The sequence below is a fragment of the Trachurus trachurus genome (assembly GCF_905171665.1).
Source record: "Trachurus trachurus genome assembly, chromosome: 10".
NCBI classification, from domain to species: Eukaryota; Metazoa; Chordata; class Actinopteri; order Carangiformes; family Carangidae; genus Trachurus; species Trachurus trachurus.
This window is the reverse complement of record NC_139894.1, coordinates 26,211,817-26,228,952: the sequence shown is the minus strand read 5'-3', so window position 1 is coordinate 26,228,952 and position 17,136 is coordinate 26,211,817. Positions and strand designations below refer to the sequence as shown.

The window sequence follows — 17,136 nt, the reverse complement described above, 5'->3', positions numbered from 1 at the left end:
AGGATGGCCAATGAGAGCTATAAATAGATTTTTTTTTTCAAATTACCTTAACTTAGCAAAGGGATGTGGAATTTTAATTTCATGTGATCTAACTCCGGGCAGAAATGACTGACAGCTGCTGGATCAGGGGGGGTCAGAGTTTTCGGAAAACTCTGACGATAGAGGACTCGAAGAAGCGTGCGTGTGCTCAAACACTGCAGACAACTCGCTCATTAAAGTGTCTGGTAATAGGCAAAATAGAGACTTGTGTCAGTCTGTAACCACTGATGATGATTGTGAAAGTATTTAAGTGTGTGCTGATGATGATTGGAAAGGACACAAAAAGAGTCAGGGGTGGCTGAGTGTCACTCTGGGGGAATACCATCAGCTACAGGGGTTGCAGGTGTGTTCATATTTGTGTGTGCAGAGACAGCACCTGTAATGGCTCCCAGCTGAGAATGACCTCCCCATAGGATATAGACAACTATATGTGTATGTGTGTGTGTGTGTAATGAGACACTGGCATGCGAGCGGCAGAGGGCCGCTTCCTCTACAGGTGACACCTTTGACCTCTCATCTGTTCTCTGTTGGAGGAGAGAAAGAGGAGGGGTGAGATGGAAAAAGGAAAGACTGTGAAGGTGGAAACTTCTACTAAAACAGAGCCATAAAATGACAAAAAAAAATGTGACGAGTAAAACATGTTAAAAACTCTTTTAATGACTTTCTGTCTGTGCATATAAGTGCAAGTTGATCCACTTTTACAGCTACATAAAGAAAATCCTTAACATTCCAGCTGCATCAAGCATACGTAAGGCAAACATTCAGAGACCTCTTTTTGGGTAAAATATATCAAATAAATATATATTAAAAAATGGTGGTCACAACAGTTCAGCCAAAACTGAAAGCAAAAAACTGAGACAGACAAAAAGTCTTCACATCCTCATGCAGGAACAATAGAAGACATGCCCTAAGTAACGTCCTGTCAGGAAGGAAATTAATACACATAAATACTAAATATATATTACTCTTTGCATTGTATACATAGTGTATAACCTTTTTGCTATGAGGTATTAGTTATTATATAATCCACAAGTACAACAACAATAAATAAATAAATAATACAGTGGTGTCATATTGCTGAGCTAATAATTAATAATAGATAAATATTAAACTGCGTGTGCAAATGCAGGCTGTTATTGAGCGATGCAGTTAATATCAGGAATGTAAACAACATCTCTCTTACAACAATCTCTTTCTGCCACGAGGCAACTCCTTCACAGCAAAAGAAACTGGACCTGGAACACAAAGGGGGCACAGGGCTTGCAGGCACATTGCAATTTTTTTTCTTTTCTTTTCCACTTTTTCGTTTACTCTGTTCACTCCCTGTCTCTTCTTGCTTCTTTTGCTCCTCTCCCTCCTCCTGATCTTGTTATTTTCTGCATCATTATGACACCTGGCCTCTCAGTCTAGACAGCCTCTGGGAGAGCTCGTCCTGACAATAACACAGAAAACAGCACAGGTGAATCAGTGAAGAATGAATATAGTCAGGAAACAGAATATACTCACAGGCCAAAAATTATCTTTAACAAAGACAGTCGGTTTTAAAAGCCGTCAAATCTTTCTTTCCAAGTTATCCAACTAATAGTCTTACTTTCTATTAAAAAAGGATTGGAAAAAAGGATTGAAAATCCTTCCATGTTTGTATGGAGCCAAATCAAGGTTGTATGTTTACATAGGTCATCAAGTCAGAGAAAACATCTGTCACCACTAAGGCAGCTCTGGCATCTTTTTGTAGTGCTTTCTCTCACAAATAACAGTGGCAGTGACCAGTGTGAATTGTAATGGTTACACTGGATTCCATTTGTGAGCTGTCTTGATGGAAAATGTATCAAAACATCTTTAGGAACAACTCAAACACTCCCTGCCACAAATTTTACTTCTATACTATCCATCTCTATATGATCTCTATGACTCAGAGACCCTGTGTTCTATAAAAACATGGAAAAGTCATTTTTTTGTTTTTATATAATGCTCATCAGAATTCCTTGAAGCTCCAAACGACAAAGACGCTGTGAATTTTATGATATTTTGTGGAAACAATTGTTGTTTTGAATGTGCTGAGCTGTTCTGTGGTAGTTCAACATTTCATTGTTCACCATGGAACCATAACCATTGCAACCTACATACTCCACATAATTCAACCTGACCAAAGCCACTGTTACAGGCCACTTTGAAGTGAAGTAAAGATCATGTTGTTCCAGTGGAGTTTCACTTCACTTTAAATTCTGATGACAGTGGTTCATGTGAACCACTGAGACTGCCGAAGACAATAAAGATAATGTGTGACTGCTGTTCTTGGATGTAAAAATAAAAATAACAAAGCATAATGGTAAAAGTGAATGTGTTACCTGCTCTGTTGATGCCACAGATGAGGCCAGTGATGAAGTCTGGCCTGAGGGAAGCTCCAGGTTAAGATCCAAACTGAAACAAAACAAAAAGAAAACACACAGGGACAGTTTATTATTATTCCTACTTGGCTGAATCGACAAAATGAGGGAAATTAAACTCACTCTGACCTTGTAACACAGCTTCTTTAAAATTGCAGCAAAAACCCTAATGGCCTTTTTGTATTACCAGGTGGCCTTGTAAACAGTGGAAATTGTACATGCCAAGAGACTTTTAAATGAAAGTCATTTAAATAAAGCTTTTAGGACAATTTATTCTGTCTCTTTTCTGGTTATGCAGTATTTTTTTATCAAATGAATTGCATTTATGTTTGTCTTTCATTAATACTTTTGCTACTGTCATTATTGGTTTCTATGCACTCGTATTGTTTGGAGACTAGGGCCAACTGGGCCGTACTCACCCCGCTTCATCAGCCATCTCATGCAACAGCATATCTACCTCGTTCTGAAAAGTAAACAGGCAAACAGGAATTTCAAAAGTATTCAGTATTGAAACTATTTCTGGGGTGACAGTTTCCCCAAGAGCAGCAGCAGAAGCTCAGAGGTTTTCTCTCAAGGCACTTTTACCTGAGGTGTTGTCAGAGTCGTTGTGCTGCTCATCGTGTCTTCCATCTGAGCTGTCTGCACATCAAGAGTTTCAAACTGGTTTTCAAATTTATCCATTAAAGCAGAGATCTGCAAAGGGGTGAGGGTGGAGAAAACACAATTTAAAAATCTTTATAAACATATTTTCTGTCCCTTTGTTTGTATAAGGATTTTTTTTCTTACCTTTTCTAGGTTCATGCTTTTCAGTGTAGCATCCATACTCTTGACCACGCCAGACATGGACTTAGACACCTGTTCACAAAACACATAAATGAAGCGCTGAGGTTCCTGTCATCTTCTTTAGTTTTACTCGTCTGATTTCTTGTGATTTAAAACAGACCCTATGGTATTTGACATGGTTGTTGACAAGGAAAATCTTAAAGTGCTGTGTCTTTATTCTTCCACTAGGTGTCACTTTTAGCTTTTTAACCAGGTACTTTGTCAGCCTACAGACTTACACCTATTCTAAAATATTTGCAGGATGGTGTTGATTTAGGATTACTCTTCCCAAAACCAATCTCCCAATAGTTGTCAAGGTTGTGGTAAACAGGTTCATTATCAGTGCTACTGTGTAATGTTTTACTGCAGTAGCAGTATTATAACAACATAAAAGGGTTTTACAAAGTGTTTTTTCTGCTATACCATGTCATGCTTTGCTTCAATTTCTATAGACACTATTAAGTTCAATTTTACGATATTATGTCTGTCTGACAGTGAACCTGTATTAAGGCAATTTAAAAGTGGCTCTCACTATTATAAGAGCGAGTCGCTAATAACATAAAATCTCAGATGATAACACTGTGTAAATAGTATCTTTTTGTTTGCAGATCTGCCAGGCTTTTTGCTCACTCTCCCCCTCTGTCTCCTTTATGTAGGACAACAGTCTTTTTGCCCTGAAACAGATACACTCTGTGGGATCTTCTTCACCTTCTTAAGGAAGATCACATACAGTATACACTTAAAGAAAGTACATGCACAGATATATTTTGTAAATAAGCATACCATTTCTGAAAACAGCATAGTAAACCAGCAAAACACTAAGCCAACAATTTTTTTTACATCTACAGGGGCCACTTCGTAAGATATCAGCCAAGGGATTGGCTGATCAGTTGATTGATTGATTGGTTGATTGATTTGATTTGTTCTTTTTGCACATCTGTCCCTTTATTGTTTCTTAATGTGGTGATTTTTTTCTATTGCAGATTTATAACTCCTAAGCAGCAATTTGAACAATTGATTCAATCTAAATTTCTCCCAGGTATGACTAATTAGGTAAACATGACTTGTTTTTCTACACTGTAGGAGTTGTTGTGTAGCCTACTTCTCTTCTACTGTAGCAAGTGAATTTCCCGTAAGTGGGATCAATAAATAAGTCTTATGTCTTACGTCTTAGACCATAACCATGAACTGCAGTATTCCTAATTTAAATCAAGCTGGATTCATCTGCTCATCTCTCAACTCTGACCAAGTAGTAAGGGAGGGCTGAAACATATAAATAAATAAAATGTTGAATACGCTAGTGTTGATGAGTGTAAAAAGCTAGGATACATGATGTGATTATCATTATGTCAGTGGAAAATGAGAATATGTGTGCACTGTGCAGTGAATACATTTGGTAGGTTTTTCACTGCCTCTGATTGACATGCTTTAATTAACACCAGGAAATCCTTTACAAGCCATTAACTTACAATACCTGGTTCATAGTGACAGCAGTCTGGACCCTGGATGCCACAGCATCCACACGTGCACTCATCCTGAGGAAGTTGATGGACTGATGCTTCTGGCGGATGGCATTTTCTGCATGGATCCTGGCTGCCTCCACATTACCCTTCTGAACAGCCTGAGAGACAAAGGAGACAGGGGCACACACACACACACGTATAAAATAGATGGTGGCTGCACTGTAGCCCTGGACTCTGTTCTCAGGTGAATCCCTTATTTCACAAGCCAACCTGCTTCACTTTAGCTTTTTCAGCCTTCTCCTCTTTGTCACATTTCTTAGAGTTTCTCTGAAGCTCCTTGGCAGCAAATTTGAGGCTGAACAAGTGTTCTGTTATGACTAGTCAAGGATTGATTTATGTCGGCTGTTGCATAAATTAGCATTATAAACCCAACTCAGTGCAGACGAAACGCATTGCGTTTCCTGACCAAGTTTAAATTCAACCAACACGTTGTCACATTCATTAGGTGAACTGGTTGACGTGTCCCTCCCTGTTTCCCTTTGTCGGCGAATGACTGAGCAAAAGTTACAAGGTAGCCTACAACATGACAGTATTAGCTACAAAATCACTGGGCTAGCTGCTGCTGCTGCTGCTGTTGCTGCTATCCACCGTGTACGTTAGACCACAGTAAAGGATACTCTCCATATTCGACATGCTGAAGGTCTGTTTTGGGGATAAATACTCAGTCTGGTTATGTAGTTACAGATACACAGTAGTATTCAGCCACTCCTGTATTTTCCAGAGTAGTTTGTTTTGATTTTCCAGGCTACACTCGCATGTCACAAGGCGAGATGGTGCCCTTACGCGTACTTCCACATTTGCTTGATTTCAGTCACGAAGATTGGCAGCTTCGCCAATAGACTTCCTCTTATATGTCCTTGGAGTAGATAACTATTATATATATAGCAATAGGGAAAAGTTTTTTTTTTTTTTTACTTCTGGGGTCAAGTTGTCATATATTCATTTCAGGGAAAAGTGTTGAAAATCAGACGTAGCCTACTCATATGACGCATGGGCAGAAAAGTCACATTGAAATAATGACGCCTAATGTCTTTACTCTTCGTTATTTAGCCTGTTCTGCATTATGTACCCCACCCTGTGATTATCATTAATTAATTAGGACAGTATTAGATAGATGAGTCACTGTTTGACTGTCTCTGCTGGATCATGGCTGGGCCAACAAAATTGCTTTAGGGAAAACAAGCTGTGAACTATCTTGATTCCTCTTCATCTTTGGATGCAACCAGCAATACTTGTATACTTATGACTGTACCTTTCATCGTCGTCACATGGTCACGACTTTGCATGGCGTGCTCGCGCTCCTACGTCACGACCGTTTGAGAAACGGACGGGCGCGCGTGTCCAAAGCACACAAGTTCCATCCAGGCTAAAAATAGTTTGTACCCGGTATCGGTAGGTTGTGGTACACGTCTAGTGACGTCATTTGTGCTTTTTTTTTTTTTTTTTTTTTTTGGTGAAGGAGTAGAATTGACCTTTTCTACAGAGCCATCGCTTTCAATCATGTTTCTTTCACTTTATTTCTGATGCATTAACGAGTGTGTCACATCTGCAAACCTTTGTTTACTGCACGGAGAGAGTGGTAGCTATTAGCCTGGACTGGTGTGTGAGCTGACGGCAGCACTAACGGGATAGGTGTTTAGGCTATGTGGTGGTTGAAGAGATGGATCAGACGGCGAGAAATTGCAGCAAGAAGGGAAAGGGATCATCGTTTGTCCAAAAGGATTGTGGTATCTGCCTGCACCGGCCAGCCGAAGGGGGCTGTGTGGATAGGGGGGGATTAACGGCTGGGTCAGGGGGAGGGAGCGAGCATGGATGACTCATAGGCTACTGTGTATCTGCTGATAGTGTGCATGGTCACAGCACTAGATATAATGATGCGTGTGTCTGTGAGGAAGTGAATGAGTGGTGTTACAGAAAACGGTTCCCAAAACTAGCCCGCGTGCTCAGCCGACTGATTAACAACCAGGTCCTCTGAGGATGTCTCCTCAGGCTGAGCTGTAGCTGCATAACCCAAACACTCAAGTCCTGGTTTCAACCCTGCTATACGACCATGGGCTAACATTGGAGATGACGCTGTGATTTCAGTCTGTTGTAATGACACACACATAGCTGGGAATGCGCCCATTCAGCCAATTTACTATGGTTATGATGATAACCCTGAGAGTATGCAGTCACTCTTTCATTCAGGCTTCACAAGCAACGGTATTAGCTGAAGGTTACCCCCCTCTTCCTCTCTCTCTCTCACACACACACACTCTCCCTCTCCCTTTGAATCTATCTTAACTTTATTTCATATAAAAGGAAAAAACATGGAGCTGCCACACACACTGGAATTATCTCTGACACCTGTTAACGCCCCCCGCACCACCAACATAACACACAGCCCCACCATCATTGTTGTGAGCTTAGACTGATGTACACACACACACACACACACACACACACACACACACACACACACACACACACACACACACACACACACACACACACACACACACACACACACACACACACACACACACACTCCCAAGTCATAACTGAATGACGGCAGGTCGCTATGGAAACTGCGTTACGCTCCGGGCGGTCGGAGGAGAAAACAAGAGCGCCAGGACTCGTTTCGGTCCTCATTTCAGCACCAGGCGCCTCCTGGACAGCGCCCGAATGAACTCACGCACAGACTCCAGCCTCGTTTGCCTGAGAAGAAGAAGGGACAGAGCCGCATTAGCAGCAGCACCCAGTCTAACCCGAGTGGGAAGGGACTTCAGAAGAAAAACAAACCCACGTACGAGAGACGCAGAGTGTGCGAACTTGAAGGTCGGTGGATACTTCAGGTTAAATTCCGCCGGCAAGCCAGGAGCCAGTCGCTCCCTCAAAAGCCACAGCAACAGGTAAGAAGCAATAGACTCTGGAAAGTTGAAAAATGCACTTTTATGCGGTTATATGGGGCACAAATACCAGTGTCCGGTGTGTTTTAGTCCTGGAACCTCAGAAGCACCACTGTCTTTTATCCTACTAGGTCCTACTTAACTGTGGTTAATTGCGTTCACCTGGCTTCTCAAGTGTAAGTAAGTGCGTGATTAGGTGGTATGAGTGAAGCCCAGCAGGGCAGAGTGAAACTCTACAGGGCTTTGGATCATGTAGTAGCTAACGTTAGGTATAGCTACTGATTAGATAAATTATAACCTTCAGCTGCTGGTTATTTCTTATAGGGAAACAACAGCCATTCTTTCCAGAAAACAGTTTTCAGGGAAGGAGTTTAGAAGTAGCATTTTTAAGATTCTCTACAAATATGGGCTATGTATAGGCTAATAAAAATACCCTGTATAGATTAAATATCTGGTAGGCTATGTATAGTTGTTTAGTCCTTATTGTAGTATTAACAATAATATGTGGCATAATCACTGTTCAAGTGAATAACAGAGGGGACAAAATGTAATATTATATACAAATGGGGATTGTATCCAGTGTCCACAAAATATATCTCAAACCACTCTTTGTAGAAAACTCTAGATACAGAGTGGGTTTGCACACAAGGCAGAATTGTTTGGCTTCCTGTGTGTTACTTTACAGAATTTATATCTGAGACAGGAACATTATTGTTTGTGTTTATTTTAGATTTAGTGCAGCGTCTATGAGATCCTTGTATTTGTTGGGTTTTTCAGTGGCCATAGATTATGTGTGAGCTGAGCCGATACGCCTGGATGAGTCACTCAGGCTGCAAGTTTGCAGAAGAGTGCGAAAGGGGAGGGGGAGACACGGGCCAGCTGGAAAACAGTCCCGCAGTGCCTCTCTACCTCCTCAACACATTGTTTCACATAAATCCAGTGTCAACATCTGGAGCTCTGTTTATCACCTCTGATTGTATGATTACTATTTCATGCAAGTCGAAGTTCATCTTGTTAAAAAACAGATGTCTCATTCACAATAAGTGCTTTGTGTCCTCAGGTACAACTTCTTTTATTTTCTTAATGTCTCTTAATGTTACATTGAATGAACAGAGATGTTGCCTTTTGTAGCTTTCAAGATGTGGTGGAGTAAAGTGCTGTTTGTTGAAGTGGGTGCAACATGATTTGAACATTTTATAAACACTGGCTATAATAGATTGTTTGTGGTTGTTACAGACTATAGCCCTCTGATGTCTGACAAACTGCTACGAGAAAGCATCCCATTACTGCTCATTAGTATCCTAATGTTTACCCTGCTAGTATTGACAAATCATAGCAATCAGCAGCATTCAGCTGTAACAATGAGTGACAACTATTGATTAAAGCAAACAACAGATCATAATGGGCTGCTATGAACCACTGTTGCACTCAAACACAAGCACTCACTCCCTGAAACACTTTGACGTGCGCCTACCAACACGCACTCAATCACTTAACAGAGACTCCTCTGACTGACTTAGTTAGGAAAATGTTGTTTGGTTTATTAAAAAATGAGTCTAGATTGTTGCGATTGATTGATGGAGTCTGCATGCAGTGGCTACGTGTGTATAGCTACTCGGAGGATTAAAGTACACATGTGAAAGCCAAGCAAAAATAATTGGCTAATTATTAATCCTACTTTGCTCTAATTTGTGTTACAATTTGCAGAAGATGTTACATAAAAGCTTGTGTGGACTCACATGGATGTATGTGGGAGTCATTGTTTATAATCTATACACATCATGTGCTGCACACCCGGACACAAAAACAGATGTGTGTCTTTAATTAGTGACGTTGGTGTGATTAATGCAGTCTGCTGGTGATGACTCATTCAGCTTAACCCTTGCACCTCTGGTGGAAACAATCAATAAACAAAGACTTAGACGGGCTTTACATTTCATTGTTTTTGTTGTTATTTTTATTTTACACAATCATTGTACATTTTTACTGTTCTTTTCTAAAGAGCTGGACTAATCCTGATGTGTATGATGAGTGTAAATAAAGGAACAAGTTGATGTGATTTAGCCCTAAATCTTGGTTAGTAAATACTGTTTTGTTTTTTTTAGATTATATAATTGCAATCAAACGCAAACCTAATTTGTTTTGATCTGGTTAGGCAGTGTAAGAATATTTATGTGGAGCAGATCTACATGGTTCACTCCATGTGTCAGCTTGTCAACACAGCAGTTATATTAGCATTGTGGAAAAGCTGTCAGCCAAACTGTGACTTACAGACAGCAGACTGGCAGGGAGTGAGAGCGAGTGCTAAGTGTGTGTGTTTGTGTGAGAGACAGATTGAGCGAGTTAAACACATAACACACTTTTCTGGGGGAGTTGTAATAATCTCGCCCTCCTCCCCTCCCCTCCACTCCCCTTCCCCTCTCTTTAGGGCAGCAGCATGTCTGAGACCAAACCCAGCCAGCGGTTCCACAGCCTAAATGCTGAGCAGGTGGAGGTTCTCCACCAGGTTCTGTCAGAGGTGGTCCCGATCCATGGACGTGGGAACTTTCCCACATTGGAGCTGCGTCCTCGAGACATCATCATCGCTGTGCGGGCCAGGCTGCAGAAACAGGGGATCACCGTCAGAGATGTTCGTCTGAATGGCTCCACAGCGAGCCACGTCCTCGTCCGAGACAACGGAACCAGCTACAAGGACCTGGACATCATCTTTGGAGTGGAGCTGCCTAGTCAGGAAGAGTTCCAGGTATGATTAGTGTCCTCCTTAGTTATATAAAGGAAGCCGGTCAATGTAATAAGAGATAAGCGCTGGGGATCAATCCCCTGCATTAACCAGCATTCATTCTGCTGTATTATCCGTGAGCATGGCACTGAATAGCTCCTATCTCTGAGGTGTTCTCGAATTGATTTTTGTGGTGCTGTAGCGATAATGATGTTGTAATACTAACTGTAGAAGCAAAATTGCCCTCAGATTACAGGCATTAGTTTTAGCTGTCATGTTGTTGACCTCTTCTCCTCCCAGGTGATCAAAGAGTCAGTGATGGGCTGCCTGCTGGACTGCTTACCTGCCGGGGTCAACAGGGAGCGGATAAGCAGCGCAACCATGAAGGAGGCCTATGTCCAGAAAATGGTAAAGGTCTTCAATGAACATGACCGCTGGAGTCTCATCTCCCTCTCAAACAACAGCGGCAAAAACCTGGAGCTCAAATTCGTGAGCGCCTTGAGAAGGCAGTTTGAGTTCAGTGTCGACTCCTTCCAGATCATTCTGGACCGTCTCCTGGAGTCCTACATGCAGCAGGAGTCTCAGCAGAAAACTAATACTGTTGATCTGAAGGAACAGCCAGCAGAGAATCAGAACAAAGACTCTGGCTCTCTGCTTAAACAGCCCACTGCTCCAGAAAAAGAGAGCATCCCTGGTAGAGACTCACCAAGCAAAGAGGGGGCTCAGATTAGCCAGACACAGCAGGGAGACAAGGTGCATGAAAAGGGGTCACAGACAGACCTCTCACAACAAACTGAACACTCAAAGCAGACAAAAGAGTCCAAAATGGAGAAAGGTAACACAGAGAAAACACCCACAGAGCTGGAAGAAGTGTCAGAACTCAGAGACAACTTAAATGAGACAGATGTCCCTGACCAGACATCTCTAAACCTTTTGTCAGAAAAGATACAAACCTCTGAGAAAACTGAAACACCGACACAGATTGAGCTCAGACACGAGCCCACCCTCTCAGACGACACTAACTGCTCAACAAAGGCAGAACAGTCAGAGCTCAGTGATCACCAACAACCAGCACATTCAAATCACGAGGAACTCTCTGTCGAGAAAGAAACGTCCAACCACAGAAAACCCCCTGATGAACAGGAAGAGATCAGAGAGCAGACGGGAGAGTCCAAGTTGCCAGAAAACTCAAACAAAACCCAGGAAGAATCTTTAAACCTGGCAGAAGAATCACACATCACAGAACTCCCTAATGAAACAGACGTCTGTGAAGATCAGAGAAGCAATGAAGATAAAACACAACATGTGTCTGCTCCAGACGCTATCACATCTCCACATGCTAAGGTAGAGACACAGTTAACAGATGAAACGGACGTGAAAGAAGCAGAGACAGGTGAGCAGATACAAGCAGAGGGGAAAAATGACTCTGAAACAAGTGAAATGGCAGAAGAGATTTTAGCATCAGAAGCAAAAAACATAGAAAACACACAGGGTATTAATTGTTCCTGCTCCTCCTCTTCCATATCTCTTACTTCTCACAACTCACAACTTTCCGGCACACAGGATACACTGGAGGTTCACAGCACAGTACACACAGACAACTCAGAAAAATCTCCAAACATACTTGATGCTGTCAGCCCTCCAGATACTCAGGATATTTTACCTGTACCACCCAGCCTTGTCTCCGACAAAAAAAACTCCTCTTCTCCCTCTGGTAAGTCCTCAGAAAGACTATCTCACATGGTGGTGCTCAAACATTCCTCTCCGAAACCCCCTCGGAGGATGTGTAGGAAGGTTACCTCCAGTCCCTACCCCAGTCAGGTCTCTGAAAGCGAACCTGTCGTAGCGCCGTGTCTAGATCCAAACCCCTCCTCCAGCCCTGAACCTAAGATAGCCTGCGACCCAGAGGCAGCCGCTCCCAGCTCAGACCCTACAACTCCCCCAACGACCAGTATGTCTACTAAAACGACCCCTCAGCTTGAGCCCAATCCTTCCAGTGACCCAGCTTCAAACCAAGACCTAACCTCAGATCCCGATCCAGCCCCCGATATAGTTCCGGCTCCTGCTGTGCATCCCATATCTTTACCTCAAGAGCCATCATCCCCTCAGCTGATTACAGACGGTTCCTGTGAGGCGAGCATTCAGAGCCTCAAAGAGATACCATCTACAATTGTGGCTTTTGATGAAGAAAGCCAGTCGCCGCCCGGAGAAAATGCCTCTACGTCCGAACAATCAGAACCTCTTGACGCGGTAGACGCGTTAGTTTCACACACAGATGCGTCCTGCTCAAACATAGAAGAACCTGAACATACCTCAGAAACTGAGCTCAGTGATGAAGATGAAAACAGAGAACAATGCACCAAAAACTTGGAGTTGAATCAGCCAAACAGCAGCCCGCAAGAGACCGAACTGAGTTCACCCCCGTCTTCCCACTGTGTCACCCCTCCCGTTTCCTGTCTCACCCCTCCAGTACTTAGTCTCTCGCCCCCCAGCCTCAGCCCTCCTCCATGTCCCACCCCTCCCTCTCATTGCCTCTCATCTCCAATGCCTAGCACCGTTAGCCTTGCTACGAGCTTTAGCTCTCCACCCCTGAGTTTCAGCCCTACCTCATCCTGCCTCAGCTCACCTCCTTACCTCACTCCCCCTATGCTCAGCCTTAGCCCTCCTCCGCTTTGTCTTACCCCGCCGTCCCCCTGCCTCAGCCCTCCCCTCCTCTGCCTCACCCCACCGGTGGAGTCAGAGGACCTTGTACCTCAGGTATCTTCAGATATGGAGCCTTTGATACTCAACACAGACTGCGAGGAACAGATTGAAGCATCCTCCTCTCAGCCACGAGTTCCTCTCCTACAGTTGGAGGACCAAAAAGAAAAAGATTGCATCTCTGCGTTGCCTCGGGTTGCAGAGCCTGTCTCTTTTCCAATCACAATCCCAAGCTCAACCTCACATGTGCTGCCTCACTCTCAGGCTGGAGACCCAGGGGAATCTACCCCTCCAAAAGCAGATGAGGCATCTAGCTCCATACCCGACAACAAAGAGGCCCCTAAGGTAACCGCAGATATGCCTGAACAGAGCAGTGTTCCTTGGGCATCTGAATCAGTCCCTGCTGTCGAGGTCCTAGCAGAGAGCATGTATGGCGACTTTGAGGCGGCCATGGACCACCTGCGCTACCGGCTCATCGCTACGAGGAACCCTGAGGAGATTCGAGGTGGCGGTTTGTTGAAATACAGCAACCTTTTGGTCAGGGACTACCGGCCAGCCAGCGAAACTCAGATAAAGACACTGGAGCGCTACATGTGCTCGCGCTTCTTCATCGATTTCCCCGATGTGCAGGAGCAGCAGAGGAAGATCCTGTCCTACTTGAAGAACCACTTCATCGGCGAAGAAAGAAGCAAGTACCAGTACCTGATGACACTGCGTCGTGTGGTGGACGACAGCACGGTGTGTCTGATGGGACATGAGAGGCGCCAGACGCTGAACATGATCACAGTGCTGGCTCTCAAAGTTCTGGGAGAGCAAAACATTATCCCCAACACAGACCATGTGACATGCTTCTACCAGCCTGCCCCCTACCTTGCCGAGCACAGTGCCCCCTATCTAGCAGAGCCTAGCTACTGCAGTTACTACATACCCCAAGGGGGATCAACTCTGCTTTACCAACCTTACCCCTTACACCTGAGCACACAGACTGGACTAGTCTAAAACACACAGAAACACACATTTAATTACACATAAGACACGACCGAGCAAGGGGAAGGTGCTCCGCCATGAAGAAAGAGCTGGAGAATGGAAATATAATCCAGGGATAAACTGTTTGGTCTATAATAGACTTGTGGGGGTGGGATTGAGTGGGTTTTTACAGTAAACTCCCAGAGTACTCTGTAAGGTCCTAACATGATTATATGTAATTATCTGGGCTTTGTGGGAAAATAATAATTCTTCCGATATTGTTGAAATTCCAGAAAATGCTGTATGCACTGCATGAGTCATAGCCCTTTGGTCTCCCTGGGAAACCATCTGCGCTGTTGACATTCACACACATGCACGGACACACACACAAAACACAGACACACACAGGCACACACGCAGACACACATACACACGTGCAAACACACTTCCAGGTTCTTGAATTGTTGTACACTCTTTTCATGTTCTTACTGTGTTGTAGTCAATGGGTTTGTTCAGAATGTGGACCTTGCCTGTGGTTGATATTGTGCATGGATAAATTAGGACTGTTCTCTCACTGCCAAATACTGTGTGACTACTATGCTTCTTAAACAGTTTAATGTAACTTTGTTATTCCTTTACCGAAGGGGGTGTATTCTGAAAAAATACCGAGGGACAAGTCTACCAGTGTGTACAGTACTTTCTTCGAAACACACGCATGCACAACACATACACACAAACACGTGCACAAACATACACACAAACAAACGTACAGTCTACTGTATGCACAAAAGTTTGACAACGCATGAGTAGCTAAATATATAGATCACATCCTGGAGTCAAAGCAAAGGCTTTTAATTTAATAAAAAATTGATCTATTTTTGCAAGACTTTCCAAGACAATACTCAGTGGTAAACAGACTGGTTAGTTCCTACATAAAAATGCCAACAACAATGCCTTTGCAATAGACTGTACAGCGTATTGATTACAGTATATTCTGTGCGAATACACTGCATTGTTTCAGGTAAATTGTGTTAAGATGTAGTGCTTGATTTCTTTCCCTCGTGGAGTCTTTTCTGTAATCACGTGAAGTACTGTACCATCTAGTGTTGATTTATTTAATGCTAAAGTTTACTCTATGGAGGTGGTCAGGTTATAACCATCTTTGGGTCATCTCTAAACATGGCAGATGCAGATCTGTCCAAACTGAAGAAATTACATTTAAACTCGTCGGGACTCTCTCAGCATGGATCAGCATCCTCAAATTCACTCAGTCAGAATTAACAAGTTGTAATCCACCTCAAACCTGTTTGAATCTAAGTTTAAAAGCCGTGCAACAGCAACTATGACCAAAGATGGTTTGGTAGGGAAATCAAGTGCCTAAATGTGAGACATCATTGGCATGTCTTTATCTCACTGCACTGGGGGTGTTAATGGGGTGGGCTTGGGATTGGGTTGGGTGTGTGTTCAGTTGTTGACCCCTGTTATTGCTGCCTGTTTTGATGTCTTCTTTAATGTAGTCCTTTGTTGCAGTTTGTTCATGTACATTTTGATAAAATAAAGGGGAAACTCAACAAAGTGTCACATGTGAGAGGAATTGAATTCTTTCAAAGCAGCAAAGCCCGGACTCTAAAGAGAAAAGGAATTCCAAAATCACTGATTTCTCGTCTTGTCTCTCTCCATTCTCATTCACCCTCCCTTCCCATAGTCCCCAAAATGACATGCTGCACAGCTTACGTATCCTCCCAATGATTACCCTCTGCAATGATCCACTTAAGCGTGACCGTCAAATCACGATGGTGCCCAGGAGAGCGGCCCAAAGCTGTGAAATTCAGTCTGTGTGAGGCCTCTTATCACAAATCACCTGTCCTTCAGATGTGTTTGGACCCGAATGACGCACACTCTACGCAACACAGGAGGCTCAACAATGTGTAAATGTGAGGAGAATACGGTTTGTGAGGTGTGAGACTGAAAGGAGAGGAGGGGGCCAGAGAGTGTGTGCATGTGTCTGTCTTCTTTGTGCGCATGTGTGTGCTTCAGATGGGAATACATGTGCAGAGGCGGTATCAGGTGCTCCCCCTCTCCACCTACTAATTGAAGAGATCTACGGTATAATGAAACAATAGGGCTCGCTCCTTACTCCCACTCTGCCTCCATCCTCTCCGTCTTTTTCATCCCACTGATAGGGCATGGAGAAGGAGGAGGAGAGTGGTGTTGTGATGGCAGCCTAGTGGCATGGTCACACACCATCCATTTACACACAGCATACTTGCTTGCACACAAGGTTGCAAGCATGTGGCTCCCTGGGAGAGAAAGAGAGTGTGTGATCTAATAGGGTCTGTATCAGTGTCTCACAGACCTCTGAGCCACTCTTGTCCACTCAAGGTTTCCATAGAGACAGAGACAGGCAGCATTGTGGGCGCAGAGAGCATGACGGAAAACAGGGAAGACCCACACACCAAATGAGGGGGAGAGAGATGAAAACAAAAAGAAAAAGGAGGTGGGTGAAAGGAAAAGAGAATGATAGTGGACAGAGGGATGGATACATGCAAAAATAGAGTTGAGGGGGAGACAGAGAGTCAAAAGGGGGGCGGGGGTGGGAGGGGTGAGGTTATAGATAAAGTGAGGCAAGAGGAGCAGGAGCAGGGGAGTTGATGGGGAGAGTGTGGGAGGCTGTCAGGCCCTCAGTCACAAGGGAGTCACTGTGAGGTGGCTGCAGTGACGGCAGCAGTGATGTCAGAGCAACGACATACACACACACACATGTACAAGTGTGCACATACACACAGCTGCATGCACATTAATTTTCCTAATGGCCTGCCCACCCGTCTACCCTCAACAAACGTTTTCAAACTCACCGAGACAAAAAGAGAACATCACCCACACATCTGTCCTTCACTCCGTCTGTCTGTCTCTCACATGCATCTGATCCGAATGTCTTCCCTGGACCATTTGAGGTTCTATGGGTTTAATCATCAAGTTTTTTTTTCCATGCTCAGATTTCCAAAGCTTTTCATACCTCAGAGTTAAAATAGAAATGGCTGCATCTGCAATTAAGTAAAAACAAAAGCATCCAGCTGGTTTTAGTAAAAGCT

At 43.6% G+C, this 17,136-nt stretch overlaps 2 protein-coding genes across 2 annotated transcripts; one reads left to right on the top strand and one right to left on the bottom strand.

Moving 5' to 3' along the window:
• Window positions 1–695: 695 nt before the first annotated feature.
• On the bottom strand, window positions 696–5,508 carry LOC310992544 (charged multivesicular body protein 1B2-like). Its single transcript, XM_083980627.1, has 8 exons — window positions 5,389–5,508; window positions 4,982–5,079; window positions 4,723–4,869; window positions 3,213–3,281; window positions 3,012–3,119; window positions 2,846–2,889; window positions 2,388–2,460; window positions 696–1,471 (listed from the first exon to the last, which is right to left on the bottom strand). Exons 1-8 carry the CDS (start codon window positions 5,402–5,404, stop codon window positions 1,424–1,426), a joined length of 603 nt encoding a protein of 200 aa, XP_083836753.1. The 5' UTR covers window positions 5,405–5,508; the 3' UTR covers window positions 696–1,423.
• Window positions 5,403–14,077, top strand: tent5d (terminal nucleotidyltransferase 5D; the record flags this gene model as incomplete). The annotated part of the gene is made up of 5 exons (XM_083980297.1): window positions 5,403–5,411; window positions 7,408–7,662; window positions 10,088–10,402; window positions 10,679–10,956; window positions 13,453–14,077. The coding sequence occupies 5 exons, from the start codon at window positions 5,403–5,405 to the stop codon at window positions 14,075–14,077; spliced, it is 1,482 nt and encodes a 493-aa protein (XP_083836423.1).
• Between the last annotated feature and the right edge of the window lie 3,059 nt (window positions 14,078–17,136).

Excerpts from the sequence above, each read along its gene's own strand:
- LOC310992544 (XM_083980627.1), bottom strand. Across the intron at positions 3,120-3,212 it reads AAAGCATGAACCTAGAAAAG|ATCTCTGCTTTAATGGATAA; the intron begins GTAAGAAAAAAA and ends ACCCCTTTGCAG. Across the intron at positions 2,890-3,011 it reads CGACTCTGACAACACCTCAG|AACGAGGTAGATATGCTGTT; the intron begins GTAAAAGTGCCT and ends TTTACTTTTCAG.